Here is an 18,659-nt window from a genome sequence, read left to right on the forward strand (position 1 = left end):
TTTTTTGTAGAATCATCTCCGATCTTATCTTTCTACAAAAGATTAATATCATTAATACTCTATAAAGATGATCTATGAACTATTAGTATATGTTGAATTATATATTGAAATGTATTGTGTTGAATTATATATGAAATATATATTGAATTTCAGATTAAAAATCATTAGACAAATTTTTCTTGCTCGCATAAATTTTTTTATGATAAACGAATACACGGATGAGATACGAAAAACATTAGGAAAATTTTCAAATTGTCCTTAATTACTTCGCACTTCGTGTTTATTTAATTTTATAATATAATCTGTCATTCTATTATTTCCGCAATTATTCGAATCAATACTTCATCTCATATTTCTATCTGTTCGATATCAATATTTATATAAAAATCATAAACGATGAAAAATTACGTTCTCGAAATATAATATTAAAACTAATGTATCTAATATTCAATAATATAATATATATTAAAATATATACAAATGTTATACAGCTAATATACAATTCTTTTGACTGTATCTTTATCCTGGGGGCGTAGCTCAGATGGTAGAGCGCTCGCTTAGCATGCGAGAGGTACCGGGATCGATACCCGGCGCCTCCAACTTTTCGATATCTTGATTTTTTTTTTATTTTTTTTATTTTAGTGTAGATAATTAAAAAGTGATTTGAATAAAATTTAAATAACACAGAACTTATATTTTTATAGGTTTAACAAAGTTACAGAAGAGTCCAGAATTCTTATTTTACAATTACAATGGCGCCAAAAGATCTTATTGTCCTTTGAGTGAACATATCGGTAATCAACCTGTTAACAGAAAGGATACATCTTTAAGATTAAGACAATTAAGATCTGAAATGGTCCGAGTAGCATCAATCGAAACAGCACCACTGCATGGTTATATTGTAACATCGGATGACGAACATCAGGTAATATTTTCGAAATTAAATATATGATATGCAAATATATAAAATGCAATAATCTCTAGATGGGCCAAAAGTTACTAAATGATTTTAAATATCAATTATATTAATCAACTAGGTTACTGATGGGCACGTTAGCCTAATGGAGATATCACAATTGTCAAATTTATTCAATGATTGATTTGTTTCAAAGCTTCATTTAATTTCTAATAATAACGATAACTATAAATTTTTCAATACGCTATTTATCGATATTTTTCTTATTAAATAGTTAAAGAAGCTAAATGCATTTTTTATTTTAAAAGAAATTATGTCTTTACGATATTAAAGATGAAGATGGAAAGTGAAAAGTGTAGAAAAATAAGTATTAAATACAATATCTTAATTTTACTAAACTGACATAAATTTTATTAAAGATTAATTATTATTTATTTTAAATAATACAGTATTGCTGTTCGTTTTTTAACAGAGCGAAACCGTCGATCCACGAGATATGAGAAGAGAATTTTTAACCGGATTTTATGGTAGTGCTGGAGACGCAGTTGTAACATTAGCAAAAGCTGTTCTGTGGACAGATGGAAGATATCATCTGCAAGCAGATTTAGAACTTGATTGCAATTGGATACTCATGAAAAGAGGACGAAAACCAGTAAGTAAATCTTATTTATATCTTATAAATATCAAGTTATGATTTATTACGATTTTGTTCAAAAATTGCAATTTATATATATAATATATATATATAATATATATATATATTATATATATATATGTTCGTTACTGTTTCTATTTTAATCATTTTTACACAAGCGTATGTACACGTAACGTCGCATTCACACAAGTGTAGGCAAAATTAATTTGTGAATCGAACACTAGATGGCAAATCATTTCTCGCAAGTAAAATGGTTCCTCATCGTCTAGATATGAGACTCTGGCAGACAGAGAAACTAAGATCATACTTCACAGGATCATTTCTGTAGTATATCTTCGGATCTGCTCTGCGAAATGCTGAGTTGATGCAGCCACGATGACGAGACATAGCTCTCTTCCTTGAGCGTGAGAACGACTTGCAGTTTGATTAAAGTCAAATTGTTAGTCATCGATGATCGTTCACTTTCCTTACTCAGTAGGGAGAGCCATGGGAAGTAGAGCTTTCTGAGTGGTCTAACTAAAAAAATAAAACATAAATAAAGTCTTTTACAAAACTTTCAGTAACTTCTTATTTCTAATTTTCCTTATATTTTTTTTTCGTAGTAACTTAGAAAATTTTTATCTAGATCCAGAAAAGAATCCTTCTTTTTTATCGTTTCATTTAACATGCATGAGAAAGAAATTTGAAAATTTTCTTTTCTTATTTTTTTGTTCCAAATGAGATGGAAAATTAAATAATAAAATTGTTTTTACTTTATTTCCGTTCAAAACTGTTTTATAAATTTTTTTACACCAAAGGAATCCCTACTAAAAAAACTATAATAAGAAAAAGATTATGGATGCCATCGATAAAAAAATATTTTAAAATATACACGTGTTGTTTATCCTTCTCTCTCCCATGTCTCTCTCCTCTTAATTTATACTTTTTACTTAAAATTCCCTCGTTTATTCTATATTATTTATATTAATTGCATGCATGTATTGAAGTGTCGGTCTAAAGAAAACATTTTATAAAAATAATTTTAAGTAATATGTTGAAAATACCACTGTAAAGTGTATATATTGGATGTGCGTTCCGCTAAAATATAAATTGTCAGCACAAAATGGATTAAATCATAGCATTCTTTTTACTTTTGAATTTGTTGAAATTAGAAATGCAATTAAAATATATATACTTCGCATCAATACGGGAATCTGTTCCATTTATTTTAATAACAATTTACTAGAGAGAAGTATTAATTATATTTAAAGTTAAGTAAATATTTTAGGGCCATTTGAATGATCGCAAGCTTCTTTTAACTCTTTTTATTTAACATTTTAAAATGTATATTTTCACTTCAAAAATAAAATTTATACCCTCAAAAGAAAATGTTTGCCCAACCACGTCAGTACATACAAAAAGAAATTTTTTCAAGAACAAATAAATCAATACCAGAAAAAATTAAATTGAAACAAAAAAAAAGAAAATAAATAAATAAATAAATAAAATCTTATTAAACAAGTAATAAAAATATAGCAGTGTAATATACGATATATCGTGTATAAAGAAGCTTCGAATTATGTTAATAATTTAAAACAAATTCATAAAAAAAAATATTTATTTTATTCGAACACTAGATGGCAGACACTATAAGCCATTTCTCACAACTAAAATAGTACATTAACGTCTAGACATGAGACTCGACAAACGAAAAAAATTAAGATCATACTTCACAGGATCATTTCTGTAGTATATCTTCGGATCTGCTCTGCGAAATGCTGAGTTGATGCAACCGCGATGACGAGGAATAGCTCTCTTTCTTGAGCGTGAGAACGATCTACAGTTTGATCATTGGATCGGATTGTAATCATCGATGATCGTTCACTCTCCTTACTTAGTAGGGAGAGCATGGGAAGCAGAGCTTTCTGAGTGGTTTTTTTCTTTAATAGATAGTAAAACATAAATAAATTTTTTTCAGAAAATTGAGGTAATTTTTTATAGATCATTATTTTATCATTGTATATCTTTGGAGCTACTCTACAAATGAACGAGATCAATTACGACGATGAAATTTCTTTAAATATAGTCTTTTTTTGAACTAGATCAATAAAATAATTTTAACTACTCTCACAAAACAATCCTAAACACCCCACACCACCTACCACACCCTACATCCCTTTTAAAGCAAAGTTAATAAAATTAATGATATCTAATGAAAATTCCCTGCTCCAACTCCTTTTTTTATTCAATAAGAATATATTGAAAATATTCAGAGTATAAATAAAAAACTTAGGTTTTAAACTTTTTACAAATTCCATGTTGAATGAATTTTTGTTGAAATATGTAGATTGAAAGACCAACATTCTTTGGATTTTAAGTTAAAAGAATTTTATCTAAATTCCAAGTTGGAAATAATATTCAATTATTATAATAGTTTAAAAAATTAATTAATTTATATGATTGTAATTGGTGTATATCATTTAACTCGTAGATTCCAACAATAACAGAATGGTTGAAACATGAATTTCAAAATCGGCCAAACATCCGAATAGGTGCAGATCCGAAGTTAGTACCTGCAGCTATATGGGAAGCTTGGGAAATAGATTTAGGTATAACAAAAAACAAAATTTCCTCTCTAAAACTAATTTCAGTTAAAATATACATTTCAACTCAAACTGTGTTTCAAATAATTCTATGAATGCTATCATTTCCTTGTACTTAAAATTTACTCTGTTCTCGTATTTAGTAAATACATCCATAAGTTTGGTAGCAGTCCGCAGAAATTTGGTGGATTTAATCTGGCAAGTAGGACGACCAAATTACAATTCTTACGCAGCATACCCATTGAAAGAAGAATATGCAGGGAAATCATGGCAAGAAAAAATAAAAGATATAAGATTACAAATGAGTCTTGTCAAGGCAGATGCTCTTGTAGTCACAGCATTAGATGAAATAGCTTGGCTCTTCAATATTCGAGGATACGATCTCCCTCATACTCCTGTTCTTAGATCCTACGTCATCGTTACACAAGGATCTCTTCATCTTTATACATCCAAACATAAACTTTTGCGATCCGTTGATACTCATTTAAAAATGGACTCTTGCTTCCACGCGGATTGCGTCAAGTAAGATGTCTTATATAAATGTTGCAAATAATTATACAAAGAATGAATCAAATATAAATAAATAAATGTAATTTTAGATGGCACAATGAAACGTGTATCTGGGATGATTTAAGGACGATGTCTCAAGCATGGAAGAAAGTTTGGCTACCAACACCATGTGGATATGCTCAAGGAGCTTCGAAAGAAATATTTTCTTCCGTACGTTTTTTATTCTAAATATGTTTCTAATATTAATAGTTAGATACTAATAGACTGATGGAAAAAGATAGAAAATGCCTGGGTTGTACTAAAACAGAGATTTAGATCGGATAATACTAGGCAAAGGTACACCTTCTTCGACATGTTATCCTGACACGAGAGAACTGCTTGAGCTTAGCTTGATCCTCACGTGACGGACTAACACACACCCCATAGACAAAGCCTAAATCTATAAATGTGTTTAGTCTGCCCACGTGGCATTTAGTAATTATTACATAAAAAAAAAGAACATATACAAGTATTCGATCAACCGAAAGCTAATACATAGATTCCATGTATATAGTTTGACGTACATTTGAACATTTGATGAAGTTCACACTTTCTCGATCTTATAATATCCGGAGTCACAAGACGCTTTGGCGTCCATGGTATTAGGAATTACATAGAGCATATCTCTATGTCCGAGTTTTCTATAATTATTTTTGTAGCTTTATGATTTTGTTTTCCAAAAATATTGCAAAACTATACGTATAAAATTATATATATATATACGTGTGTGTATGTATGTGTAATTTTATCATTCAGATTCCAATTGAAAAACGATTACCAAAAGCATCGCCTATAATTGATCTAAGAGCGGTAAAAAATGAAATCGAAGCTGAAGGGATGAGGAAAGCTCATATCAGAGATGGCATGGCCATGTGTGATTTTCTTGCTTATATAGAAGAACAAATATCTTTAAATTCTGAGGGATGGGACGAGATGCAAGTATCCAGAGTCGTAAACGAGTTTCGTTTGGAACAGGAACTTAACAAGGGTATTTCTTTTGCAACGATTGCTGCTTACGGTGCTCATGCTGCGTTACCTCATTATGAACCAATTAATTTAACAAATGTACCTATCGGGAAAACTTCGTTGTTGGTTATTGATTCAGGTGGACAGTATTTAGGTAAACTTCTGTTACTATCTATTTTTATAATAATACATTTATAAGATGAATAAATCAATTTTGTAATATATTTACAGACGGTACAACAGATGTAACAAGAACATTACATTTTGGAGAACCTACCGAAGAACAAAAAAAGGCATACACAAGAGTATTAATAGGATCGATACAGTTATCTTCTTTAATCTTTCCAGATGATCTGATGACTGATCAGCTTGATGTATTAGCTAGGAGACCTCTTTGGAGTACCGGTAATGACTACATGCATGGTACTGGTCACGGGATTGGACACTTTTTATCGGTTCATGAATGTGTGTAAATTTTTAATCCCTCATATGATAAACTTGTTAAACAATTATGTCATTGAACGAATTTTCTTTTTTAGCCCCAATTAGTATATCATATACAGGTGGTATGACTGTTACTTTAAAGCCAGGATTTTTTTTATCCAATGAACCAGGATTTTATAAAAAGGATGATTTCGGTGTACGTTTAGAAAATATACTTGAAGTCGTAACTACCAATATATCGGTAGGAATTTTTCATATTTTTCTATATATAATATTTTATTTTATTATATTATCTCATCGTTGTTATTTTTTCGTTTCAATAGAAAACAACAGGACAAAATTTCTTAAAATTTCGGGACGTCACTCTTGTACCATACGAACCTAAATTGATAGATTTTAATATGTTAACACCAATGCACGTAAGTTACTCTGTTTAAATAGCTTATATTTTCGAGAACTCTTTACAATATATATTCTTCGGGTTAAGGCAATAATATTTCTAACAGTCCTGCTGTAGTGTCCTTTGATCAGTGATATACATACTTCTAATGATATGCAGCGCCGGTGGTTAAATAATTACAATCAACGAATCAGAGAAGAGGTCGGCAGAGAATTAAAAAAACATTTAAAAATGAAAGGCTTTTATTGGATGATGGACAAGACAAAAAACATTCCTGAATGGGGTAAAGTCAACAAGGACATTCTTCTCGCGCGTTCTCATTCCAATTCTTCTACATTCAAAAAGATTCATGTGCTAGTGATCATTAGCATCATCTACAATATTATTTTAAGTACGTAAATATATTTTTTTAATGATCTTTATCATTTTTATTTATAAATATTCTTAGATTTTCACATATCAATTGATACGCAATTTTTTACGTTTCAGATTTTGCAACGATTTATAGTTAATACAAAGGTTTACTTGTTGTTCTACTTAAAAAACCTTGAATATATATAAAATTATTAAATATAATATAAAACAAGTAAAATATACATTCTATATTGGATTAGAACAAATACTTTAATTTGTGTCAATAATTGTAACATAACAATGTACATACATGATAGTACAATGATAATAGATATGTTTAAAAAAAAGATGGAGACCTATATATTGTGTGTTCCATATGTAAAGTACAAGTACAATTAGACTGACTTTAATAAGAATTTTGATCAGTCTATAAAAACTTATGTGATTAGTTAAACTATTTATTGAAAGCTATGTTTAAGTATTACTATAATTTTACTGTGATACATAATTGCAACAAATATATGAATATGTAAGATATATACATTTTTTCCTGCACCTATATTTCATTAAAAAATAATTTATATTTACCTTAGGTATCCTATATATATATAGATATATATATATAATATATATATATATATCTTTTAACTCCATTTTGAATACAAAATGCTTGAATTTTCAAATTTGAATGTTTGCTGAAAATCCAAATATAATGTATACTTAACGTTATATAATTCTTATTATAATTAAAAACAATTATATTTAAATACATGTATTACCTACCATTTTTATAGGTCGCATACAATGTACATTTCAATATAATTAATTTTATTAAATAATATAGACTTCAGTAATTATATAATTATATATTTTCTTATTTCTTTATTTCCTTTCTTTCATCGTTCTGTTTTTCATGATATTGTTTCAATTTTATAAATCCTTCTATTGATAATTTTTTTATATTTTCCATAGAAAATGCATTTGTATTATCAACCTTACGTTTAGGTAATACCAATTGATACAACTTGTAATATTCTAATAATTTTTCTATAAAATATAAAAATGTAATATCAATGGAAAGTATAATATAATAAATTTAGAATTTTGCTGTTTATAATAAAAAATTGTTCTTACCTATTGTTTCTTTGTCTAATTTATACTTTGCAGCTAGAATATCACTACTATTTTTAACAGAATCTTCCTTATGCTTGATAATAACTTGGAATATCTCTTTCAAAGTTAGTTTTCCTACTGGAACAGAGTCTGGCATATAAAATCCAAATTCAAAGTCTTCGTAAGTTCTCGATTTAGGTAATGGTCTATCAGGATTTGATTGATTCAATGTATCCATCTGATAATTTTCAATAATTATTTGCATTAAATGTTTAATGTGAGAATGTATCATAACTGTTAATAAATATACCTTTGTTTCTGTAGATGTTACATAAACACTTTTTAAATGTTCATCGAGTTTTAAATTCTTTTCATAATGATTCTTCAAGAAATCTGGATTTACTAAAAAATAAAAAGAATTTCTTTGAATCGCGGAATAAATAATAATGTGTCAAATCTAAATAGGACCAAATATATATAATTGTTTACAATTAACCTACTTTCCTGAGCTAGTTTCAGTTGCTTTATTGCAGCTGCAGTTTTAGGAGCAGGAATTGGTTTACTTCTTGAAAGAACAGCGCTTGCACGATTATCTATGTTAAATCTATGCACTGTTCGTTTTAATTTACCAAGCAATAATCCCATCTTTTCGTATCTTAAATCTATTAACAAATGAAAAAGTGTAATAATACAGAATATTAAGTGAAAAAAAATACCAAAAAGTATATTTTCTTTTCTACTATATAAATGAAAAAATATATATTACATATCGACCAAAATAACAATCAGTTATTTGCACAGTTAAAAACGATCTCGCAAATAAATTCGTAAATATTAGATATTATTACAAACTTTTCATTCAGTCGACTTAAGCGGCTTTTAACACGTGTTCTATGATCGAATAAAACGTATGAAATAACGCTTTAGATGACATAATCAACGATTTGGAATTCATAGAAAAAAGATCGTAACAAACATATTTAATATTATACTAGCAATTTTATTAGCCAATAATATCCAGTAGCTTAACAATATTTATTAGTATATGCATTTTTGATTGGTTGATACTTCTTAAGCGATTGGCTGATACATGCATTCTATTAGTCAATACGAAGACTACTCGCAAATCTTTGACCAATTGTCGTTTACCTATGTAGGAGCAACGTAAGGTGTGTTTAGGTACGCTGTGACACAAGAAAAGACAGTTTCTGAGCACGCTGTGAAATTATTCGGTTGTGAATGATTGTGAGGACGCGGCGGTTAGCAACGTACCGTATGTGTCGAAGTCCCGTTAGTTGTCTTTATCAAAGTCATTGTTTTCTTAAAACATGCTCGAGTGTTGTACAACTTGACAATAAAACGGCGTAAGAAAAGTTTTGAAAAAAGAATAAACAGTGAAGAAGGTATTCACTCTTTTCGTGCTGTACGCTTAACCGCCAAAAATTATAGATAGAAACGCCATCTTGTGTGCAGATATGTTGACATTTTAACATTATTCAAGTTTACTGGTCACTTTCTTTACAATATTATGCATTAATTGATACATATTTTATAACAGAAAATGATAAATATGTATATGATATTATATCTGTGTGTGAATATGTGATATTGTTTCGTTAATAACAATTAATGTTATTTAATCGACAAATGCAGTATTGTACTGTTTTCATTGACTGCACAGCAACAAGATGACACGTTTTGCTACTCTTGTTTAGATTATTAAGACATCCAACTCTTAGAAATAATGGTGATGTTATTTAAATTCGTTTTAGGTTAATTTAAGGATATAATCATGTTTTACGCACACTTTGTGTTAGCCAAAAAAGGGCCATTGGCCCGAATTTGGCTAGCTGCTCATTGGGATAAAAAGTTGACGAAAGCTCATGTTTTTGAAACCAATATTGAAAAATCTGTAGATGGTATTTTACAACCTAAGGTATTTCTCCCTGTGTTATGTTTATGATATAAATAAGCATTAATGTTAAGATATTAAACAATATTAAACAATATCATTATTTAATTATAATAATATCTTTCAATATATCATAGGTAAAAATGGCGTTACGTACATCGGGTCATTTACTCTTAGGAGTAGTACGCATATATTCACGCAAAGCAAAGTATTTACTAGCTGATTGTAATGAAGCATTCGTTAAAATCAAAATGGCATTTCGGCCAGGAATGGTTGATTTACCTGAAGAGCATAGAGAAGCAGCAGTTACAGCTATAACATTACCAGAAGTGTTTCACGATTTTGATACAGCTATGCCTGAATTGAAGTAAATATTAACGTCACACAAGTGAATATTAATGCTCGTATATTTATATATTGTTTACATTATTATATTTCTTAGGGATGTTGATATTGAAGCACAATTTAGTTTAAATCAGTCCAGAGCAGAAGAAATTACAATGAGAGAAGATTATGGTAGTCTTTCTTTAGTAACGCATGATCAAGGATTTGGTGATATGAGTTTTGATGCAGAACCACCTGAATTACTTCGTCATGCTGGTTCTATAGAACCGTCGTTAGATCAGGTTCACTATTCATTTTTATAATACTAATTATATAATATATTACTTTTAAGAAATTTTTGTTCTTCCATATAATGGATTGAATTAAATCAAATCTAGAGCCATATGCTATTCAGCGATGGACCAGGTATAGAAACAACGTTGGAACAGAAAGAAAAAGAACCAGTTGCGGGAACATCAGCAGCTCCACAGGCTATGGATATAGACACACCAATTAGAGATGACGGTTTCGGTGGTCATCTTGGTCAAGATATTATATGTATGTATTCTAATTTTTTATAAAACAAATTATTAGCACGATTATGTAATAAAATATTATTTTTAGCTGGAGGCCTCTTTGAAGGAGGATTATTTGATGAAGCTCCAATGGGTGAAGTTCCTGTACCTGAAGTTAGTTCAATCACAGAACAGCAAGAAGCTACTGCAGCACCAGGAGCTGCAGTTTCTGTTCATGATGAATCTGAGGAAGATATGGGCGATCATTTTGGACCAGCTGCATCTCCAATGGGAGCAATGAGGTACTTATTTATTATAAAACATCCAATGTTTTGAATGTGAAGTGAAATAATTAATTTTTTCTTTTTCTTTTTTCCTCTTCTTTAGTTCTGACGGTTCAAGGCCAGCTAGCCCAGCAGTAACGGGAGAAGAAATTGAAGGAAGAATTAGTGTTGCTAGTCGCCGTTTTACACCTGCTCCTCCAACTGCTCCTGAAGAACATCCAATGGACATTGCGGAAGAACCACAACCCATGCAAGATCAGACTACGTTATTACACGATGAAGAAGAGAGCTTTGCTCTTGCACCTGTAGATGCATCAGCACTTAAAGGTTAAAAATAATAAATTAAATCATTTATAAAATTATCTAAATTTTATATTAGATATATTCATTATTATATTTTACTGTAGGCTTTACAAAAGCTAAAAGAAAACGTAAACTCATCGTGGACGAAGTAAAAAATATTTCTGGTGAAGAAATGAAGGCACAACTCTCTGATACTAGTGACATCGTAACAACATTAGATTTGGCACCACCAACAAAACGTTTGATGCATTGGAAAGAAACAGGTGGAGTGGAGAAACTTTTTGCTTTACCAGGAAGGCCGATACCAGCTCGTGCATTGTTCAAAGTAAAATAATCAAAAATTATAAAATGAATCATTAATAATTTATATATTATTATATATATGCAAAATATTTTTATTATCTAGAATTATCAACGACATTTAACGAGCAAATCTTACGATCATGAAGACTTTGGACGATTAGGAGTAGAAGAAGAAGGATTATCTTTGGAACAAATGAGGGACAACACTGAAGCAGACGCAGCTGCCTTTGAACAGAGTGTTCTTAGTAAAAGGATGGCTCGCAAACGAAAAGCTCCACCAGAAGAAGAGGTTTGTTTTAACTTATATTATTTTTTCATCTTTATCTGATTTAATTTATCTTTTATTATTTTTCCTATAGCCACGACCAGCACCTCCACCACCAATGCCTGCAGTAGAAGTTAGTCAACCTTCAATTACCACTGAAGCAGTAGAAGTTCCAAGCATAGTTCCTCCAACTGTTCCATCAGCTGAATCACCAGTTCCTCCTGAAGTAACATTGCCAACAGAACCATCCGTACCAGAAATTAGTGGTATTGCACCTTCAGTTGAAACTACAGAAGTTCCTGCAATTCAATCAGAAACACCCTCATTGGGTTTAGAAATACCTCAAATACCTCCAGCTGAAGTTAGCTCGATTCTCGGAGCAGCCGAAGAAGAAGCAGTACCACCTACACCTGCACCTCCTACTGAAGTCCCTGCTATATCACCTACAACAATGCCACAGATGGAGAATATTGGTTACGATCAGGTATAGTATATCTCAAAATTGTTTGTTTTAATTGTTTCATTCATACCAAAAAAAACTAATGTTATAATATATATGTATAGGGCCAACCACAAGTATCATATGTAGGCTATGATGAACAACATCCACCTGCACACACACCTGGTGCTATTTCTGAAAGAGGACCAGCAACACCATGGAATCACGAAGATTATGAATTTCCTCCTTCCGTGGGACCAGTGAGTATTTTATATTTTCACTTTATAAAAAATTCCATTAATTACATTTTATGTATTGACACATGTAGCAAGAGGAACAACAAGTAGATGAAACCTATGAACAATTTGAAGAACGAGTGCTTAATAAAAGAGCAGCACATATGTATCATGTCATTAAAAGTAAACTGGATACCAAAGACAGATTATCTCTATCAGAAATGGCATATAAAAACAATCGTAAACAGGTATGTCTATGGATATATTGGTTGCTAAGTTAATGTTTATTTTTATTTTCATAAAAGGCTTTTTACAAAGTTATATCATCATCCTTTTACAGGCTGCACAAAAATTCTATACCCTCTTAGTATTGAAAAAGTTCCAAGTGTTAGAATTGAATCAAGAATATCCCTATGCCGAAATCATAGTCACTAAAGGACCAAAATTCGAAAATCCTGCATTATAAAAGTATTATGTACTTTTAATTAATGTCATAACACATCTTGTCTATTAACATTTCTAGTGAAAGGACAAGGATATATCATCTCAAACTATAAAAGAGATGTAAAAGTATATTGTCTACAATTTTGTGTAGATGAACTGTAAAAAGTGTATGCAAATATCTAGCATGTTGTCAAGATTCTGTAATATCCTGGGAGAACTTGAAGAGTGTAAATGTTCGACAAATCATGTTTTAACTTTGTAAATAATCGAAGAAATTAGCGAACGAGTTTAAATACGTCTATTGCGTATAGCTTTTATAAAGGGCTGTCAACTGAACGAACTCAATTATTTTGTGTGATATAAATCATTGGATGATAGAAACAAATCCTTGAATTACAGCATATAATAAATTCACTAAAATGTTAATTAAATATGCCTTATAAGAAGGTAAAGCGTTCATGGAACTTGGGTCACCACTTATGACAATTAATTGTGCCAATAAGTATTATAATCGTTTTCTTTTAATTGAGAAACTTTATCGAAAACTTAATGACACAGTTGATAAAGAGAAATAAAATAAGACGGAGATCCAAGTTCATATTCTAAATAAAATCAATTTCGTTATACATAATTTCTTATCGGCATTTCTTCGTTTTTTACAAATAATAGAATAATTCAAAGTTCCAGGAAATGATGCAGAAAGAAGGCAAAATGTGGTAAAGCTAATAACTTTTTGCAGTATTTGCAGATTTTCGTTTATCATATTTTCTTTTTATGAATGTTTGATGCTCAACAAAAAAAAATCAGGAAAAATATAAGTTTTTGTTTATAATATTTACATTTTATGCGATAACGTAAATAGATATCAATAAAAAATAAAATTAAAAAATTACTTTACATAAATTTTTTTTTGTTATATATTGGTTTATATATATGAAAATAAATCCAAATTATTACCAAACTAACATAATTCTAACTAATCTATTGGTTAATCAGGAAAGCTATATATTGGAAACAAAATATCAAAACATTCTAACTTTTTACTTTTATATTAAATTTTTTTTTTTTAGATGAGATTATTTTTCTATACCGTGTGTATTGTATAAGAATTATATTGCTATAAATCATAATTATCAAAGATCTACATAAAATATTATTTTCTAGACAAAAACAACATATTACATTAATTTAATTAATATACTGACATTATGAAAAAAAAAACAAATAAAAATGATTTACTAATTTATTGTTGTATACCTATACTTTGTGCTACAAGGATGTTATATTCTAACAGAAAAAAAATATATTTTACCAAAATAACGTATAAATGATACTAATTTGTTAAATATGATCATAACATACCATTGTAAATAAACATGAATTGTAATTGATATAAGAATATCACTATAATCATGGATACACATATTACATCTGAAAAACATTTTTTAAACTGAGTAAATCAACTGCCACAGCCTGATCCTACACTGTAGTGTAAATAATCTCATTAATAATATATATATTATATTAAATGTCTGCTAAAAACAAATATTTCTTTAATGATGATTTTATGATGTCGATTATCCGTAGTGTGCACCATACAAATACTTTTTATTATGTGCCTTTTACAAGACATTGAAATTAACAATAATTTTGTTCTTAAACAAAATACAATCTTCAATAATTTGTTAGAGCAAATTTTTTATAATTTTTTTTCATTAATTTTATGCACAATGAGATAACGAAAATCATGAAGTCAGGCATTACAGTTTATATTTTGGCTCCTAAAGCACATATCATATAGTCCATTCGAATTTATACAAAAAAAATCACTTTATTCTTTATATCAATGTTTATTCATTTTATTTAAAACGATTAAAAATGTTCTTCATATTAATTATATATACGAATCTAATAAAGTTCTGTTTCTTTATGTATATTTGCAATAAGAATATGTAATACAGTATGAGTTGGAGTATTTGCAGATAAAATGAATTAAATTATATATAATGCAGACATTACAACTTAGACTTCTAATGTGAAAAGTTAATAGAAACGATAGATTATATCCTTGAGTAAAATTGTGTTACAAATATTATGTTCAAAAAATACAAATAAAACAAAAAAAAAACAACTAAAACTTATAATTCTCATATGCAATAAAAGGATTAATAATTGTAATCTTTTAATGTCCTGTACATATATGTGTGTATGTACATATATATGTGTATATGTGTGTATATATATATATATATATATATATATATATATATATATACAATTGATTTATTTTATGCATATGTATATTATAATAATTAAAAGGAATATTTTTAAGAGCTGCATGCATCTAATTCATTAAAATGGCAAATTAATTTCAATTCAATGCTGTGAAATTATATCAAATAATATACAAAATATATTAAAAATTATTGTTTCATATATGAATAAGAAAAAAATCCATATCAAAAATACATTTCCTTCTCAACAATATTTCAAATAATTTTTTGTATTTTTTTTTTTTTTCTTTTTTAATCATTAAAGCAATATTACAAAATGTAGTTAGGAAAAAACTTTATTTTCCTTAATATAATTATTAATTAGTACGCTCGTACAAGAATTAAGTATTTTATGAAATGCGAACATAATACGTTATTTATTTGTAAATATATATATGTTATGACAATGACTTAAAAATTATAATATTTTAAGTTCTTAATCAACACATGAGATGCATTAGTATAATGAAAAATTTGTGAACAAGATTTGCTGTGAAAATGTTTCCTATAATAACTTCATATTGAAAGCAATTTTATTCATCCAATTCACCAGCAGCCATTGCATCGTGATATGATTTATCTTTGGATCGTTCAGGATCCAATTTAATCATATCATCAATTCGTAATATAGTGATCGCTGCTTCAGTAGCAAATTTCAAAGATTTTATTTTCGAAATAGCTGGTTCTAATACACCAACCTTCTTATTATCCTTTATAGTTCCCTCTAATAAATCAAGACCAACCCTGTATAGTATAAATGATATTTGATGTAAATAAACCAAGTGACATATAAACTTATTTATAAACGAAGAATGTTAAATCATTACCATTTTAATTCTGCTAAATCTGCTTTTGTTTGGCTAGAATTGTGATAAGCCCTCAATTTTGCAACAAGATCAGTTGCATCTTGTGCAGCATTAACAGCCAATGTTTTAGGTATTATTAAAAGTGATCTTGCAAATTCAGCAATTGCTAATTGTTCGCGAGAACTCTGTTAAATGAAGAATAACATTATAATGACAATGCTAATAAGATTATTGATTAAATAAGAAATGCTTACTAAAGAAGTAGCAAAGTTTTCCAGATAAATTGAAAGTGCAGCTTCAACGCAACCTCCTCCAGCGACAACATTTTTGCTTTCTAAAACACGTTTCACAACGCACAAAGCATCGTGTACAGAACGCTCCATTTCATCACAATAATAATCATTTGGTCCACGTAAAATGATAGAACTAGCTGTTCGAGCTTTTGGTCTATTAACAAAATTATGTATATATAATATTTTTGTTTTATTTTAATCTTATAATAAATCATTGAACTGACCCTTTAATAAGAATAAGCTCATCGTCACAGATCATCTCCTGTACTACTTCAGCAGCTTCACCAAGAAAACTTGATTCAAAGGTTTCCTCTCCTTCCATGTTAGTTAATGAAGTTAAAAATTGTGCACCTGTAGCTTTGGCAATTCTTTTTAGATCAGCTTTCTTGCATCTGCGTACTGTCATTGCCTTAGCTTCTACAAAATACTAAAAACAAGAGATAAAAAATCAGAATATCATACTTATTTACTTTTTATAAGTACTCAACAAACCTTTAGACAAAGATCATCAACTCCACCAGATAGAAGAACAACATTAGTGCCAGCATTTAAAATTTTTTGAACTCTTTCTTTTGTGATATCGATTTCTCGTTGACGTACAGCTTCCAATTTTTCAGGATCAGTAATAAGTACTTCAACACCTAACTTCATTTTAGCTTTTTGTAAAGAAAAGTCCAAACAAGCAATTTTTGCATTTACTATCCTTTTAGGCATTGCTTGCGAAGCCACTGTACAATTAAGTGCATAACCATGTACAAGAATTGATTCTCTAACACTCTTGCCATGAGCTTTTAAAACATTAACTGCTTTGACAGGATACAGATGTCCACCTTTACCATCGCTGATCTTGATAGCATTAGCAGCATCAACGACCATATTACCAAAGAAATTAGCATCACTATTAATTAGTAATGGAAATTATAACATGAAATAAAAAAGATATCCAAAATAGTGATTAAATAAACATTTGTTTTTGAAAGAAAAATTTTTTTATCAATAAATATTTATCTGCTCACTATTTTCTTTTTTTGAATTAGAAAGGATACGCTCCTATAATTTTGCTAGACATAGAAGTTTTTGCTACATTGACCAAGCAATCTCTTCCCAGTTCATCAACACTAACTGTTAAATGTTCTTGTATGTATTTACAAGCTTCCCTAAAATTATAATAAAAAACAATAAAAAATAAAGTAAACAATAACTATTAATTTATAAAAATAAATAAAATCTAGGTTATATCACGTACTTGCAAGCAAGTCTATAACCACTGATAACAGAGGTTGGATGAATTTTCTGTTTCACAAGCTCATCTGCATTTTTCAATAATTCAGCTGCAACAATTACAACAGAAGTTGTACCATCTCCAACTTCTTCATCTTGTAATTGAGCTAACTCAACCAATACTCTAGCTGCGGGATGTTCAACTTCCAGTAAACGTAAAATAGTTGCCCCATCATTTGTAACTGTGACATCCTTAAAATTTTTTTATAAATTTTTTTTAATAAATCATGATATGAATATAGAATTAAAATAAAATTAAGAAAATATACCCCAATATCATCGACCAACATCTTATCCAATCCTACAGGTCCTAAAGAACTTTTAACTACGTTAGCAATAGCAGAAGCAGCCATAACTATAAAAATAAAAACAGAATTATGCATAAGGTGTAAATTCATTAATACAATATCTGATCAACCATTTATTTAAATTCTTCTCTACATTGAAAGGCAGTCCGGCATAACCAAACTTTTAAATGTACATTTTTTTTCTGTCATCTTACCATTTTGAGTCCTTACAGGTGCACCTGATTGCCTCACCCCACCAACAGCTAAAGGACTTGCCATCGTCGACATTTTATAATAATTGTTTTATTTTCCTGCTTGATAGTATACTTCAATAGATTAAAACCGTAGGTTCCGCGTGTGGCTAAGGATAGTACAATAGTCATCAACGACGGCCATTCCTTTTTTATTTCCTTTTACGGGCAACTTCAAGAACGTTTTTCATTGGTCGAATCAATTGAGTAAAAAATTACGAACTTAAACATAATTATATACAAAAAGAAAATAGTTCAATTTAATTATAATATTATAATGAATTAAAATATAAATATTAACTGATTATTTCTGCGTAAATTCATAAATTTGTAATGCTTTCTTGTATCGATACAAGATGGCGCGCAACTTTAAACATCATTTGTAATTTTTAACGTTTAAAATTTTTTATTTTTTTTTATTAATTTTCAAAAAATTCCATTCTATTCAATGCTCTTTAATATTC

General features: G+C 29.0%; 4 protein-coding genes and 3 non-coding genes across 14 annotated transcripts in view; 5 read left to right on the forward strand and 2 right to left on the reverse strand.

Annotated features, from left to right (window-relative positions):
• LOC122628291 (xaa-Pro aminopeptidase ApepP) overlaps nucleotides 1-7,403 on the forward strand; it is a 33,639-nt gene extending 26,236 nt beyond the window's left edge. For 3 of the 5 annotated variants that reach the window (XM_043810436.1, XM_043810437.1, XM_043810439.1), the window contains exons 3-13: nucleotides 705-925; nucleotides 1,389-1,568; nucleotides 4,042-4,159; nucleotides 4,297-4,675; nucleotides 4,753-4,873; nucleotides 5,459-5,822; nucleotides 5,900-6,133; nucleotides 6,208-6,353; nucleotides 6,436-6,531; nucleotides 6,630-6,903; nucleotides 7,002-7,403. In XM_043810436.1, coding sequence (XP_043666371.1) covers nucleotides 705-925; nucleotides 1,389-1,568; nucleotides 4,042-4,159; nucleotides 4,297-4,675; nucleotides 4,753-4,873; nucleotides 5,459-5,822; nucleotides 5,900-6,133; nucleotides 6,208-6,353; nucleotides 6,436-6,531; nucleotides 6,630-6,903; nucleotides 7,002-7,024 — 2,156 coding nt within the window. In that variant the 3' untranslated portion in view covers nucleotides 7,025-7,403. Of the gene's footprint in view, nucleotides 1-704; nucleotides 926-1,388; nucleotides 1,569-4,041; nucleotides 4,160-4,296; nucleotides 4,676-4,752; nucleotides 4,874-5,458; nucleotides 5,823-5,899; nucleotides 6,134-6,207; nucleotides 6,354-6,435; nucleotides 6,532-6,618; nucleotides 6,904-7,001 lie in introns of those variants that run through there. The other 2 variants (XM_043810438.1, XM_043810441.1) reach the window with 2 other exon arrangements.
• Nucleotides 527-599, forward strand: Trnaa-agc. The gene has a single exon. It is a non-coding gene; the product is annotated as a tRNA-Ala (tRNA).
• On the forward strand, nucleotides 1,869-2,083 carry LOC122628996. Its single transcript, XR_006327166.1, has one exon. It is a non-coding gene; the product is annotated as a small nucleolar RNA U3 (small nucleolar RNA).
• On the forward strand, nucleotides 3,270-3,484 carry LOC122629000. The gene has a single exon (XR_006327170.1). It is a non-coding gene; the product is annotated as a small nucleolar RNA U3 (small nucleolar RNA).
• A 110-nt stretch (nucleotides 7,404-7,513) lies between the features above and the next one.
• On the reverse strand, nucleotides 7,514-8,950 carry LOC122628293 (protein NDUFAF4 homolog). 4 transcript variants are annotated; one of them, XM_043810444.1, is made up of 6 exons: nucleotides 8,832-8,950; nucleotides 8,480-8,641; nucleotides 8,290-8,381; nucleotides 8,001-8,217; nucleotides 7,650-7,913; nucleotides 7,514-7,561 (listed from the first exon to the last, which is right to left on the reverse strand). In XM_043810444.1, exons 1-5 carry the CDS (start codon nucleotides 8,836-8,838, stop codon nucleotides 7,741-7,743), a joined length of 651 nt encoding a protein of 216 aa, XP_043666379.1. In that variant the 5' UTR covers nucleotides 8,839-8,950; the 3' UTR covers nucleotides 7,514-7,561; nucleotides 7,650-7,740. The 4 variants fall into 4 exon arrangements, with proteins under 4 accessions (XP_043666379.1, XP_043666378.1, XP_043666380.1 ...); XM_043810443.1 differs by having other exon boundaries at nucleotides 7,646-7,913; XM_043810445.1 differs by having other exon boundaries at nucleotides 7,646-7,913; nucleotides 8,746-8,886.
• A 252-nt stretch (nucleotides 8,951-9,202) lies between these two features.
• On the forward strand, nucleotides 9,203-14,550 carry LOC122628294 (double-strand-break repair protein rad21 homolog). Its single transcript, XM_043810447.1, has 13 exons — nucleotides 9,203-9,382; nucleotides 9,752-9,915; nucleotides 10,029-10,258; nucleotides 10,334-10,517; nucleotides 10,614-10,773; nucleotides 10,840-11,032; nucleotides 11,118-11,341; nucleotides 11,422-11,642; nucleotides 11,724-11,909; nucleotides 11,980-12,369; nucleotides 12,450-12,584; nucleotides 12,653-12,808; nucleotides 12,901-14,550. Exons 2-13 carry the CDS (start codon nucleotides 9,772-9,774, stop codon nucleotides 13,024-13,026), a joined length of 2,349 nt encoding a protein of 782 aa, XP_043666382.1. The 5' UTR covers nucleotides 9,203-9,382; nucleotides 9,752-9,771; the 3' UTR covers nucleotides 13,027-14,550.
• A 1,007-nt stretch (nucleotides 14,551-15,557) lies between these two features.
• On the reverse strand, nucleotides 15,558-18,345 carry LOC122628685 (T-complex protein 1 subunit alpha). The gene is made up of 9 exons (XM_043811209.1): nucleotides 18,160-18,345; nucleotides 17,927-18,012; nucleotides 17,623-17,849; nucleotides 17,423-17,533; nucleotides 16,869-17,274; nucleotides 16,601-16,803; nucleotides 16,338-16,530; nucleotides 16,105-16,268; nucleotides 15,558-16,021 (listed from the first exon to the last, which is right to left on the reverse strand). Exons 1-9 carry the CDS (start codon nucleotides 18,230-18,232, stop codon nucleotides 15,811-15,813), a joined length of 1,674 nt encoding a protein of 557 aa, XP_043667144.1. The 5' UTR covers nucleotides 18,233-18,345; the 3' UTR covers nucleotides 15,558-15,810.
• Nucleotides 18,346-18,659: the final 314 nt, after the last annotated feature.

This window comes from Vespula pensylvanica, chromosome 4 (assembly GCF_014466175.1).
Source record: "Vespula pensylvanica isolate Volc-1 chromosome 4, ASM1446617v1, whole genome shotgun sequence".
Taxonomy (NCBI): domain Eukaryota; kingdom Metazoa; phylum Arthropoda; class Insecta; order Hymenoptera; family Vespidae; genus Vespula; species Vespula pensylvanica.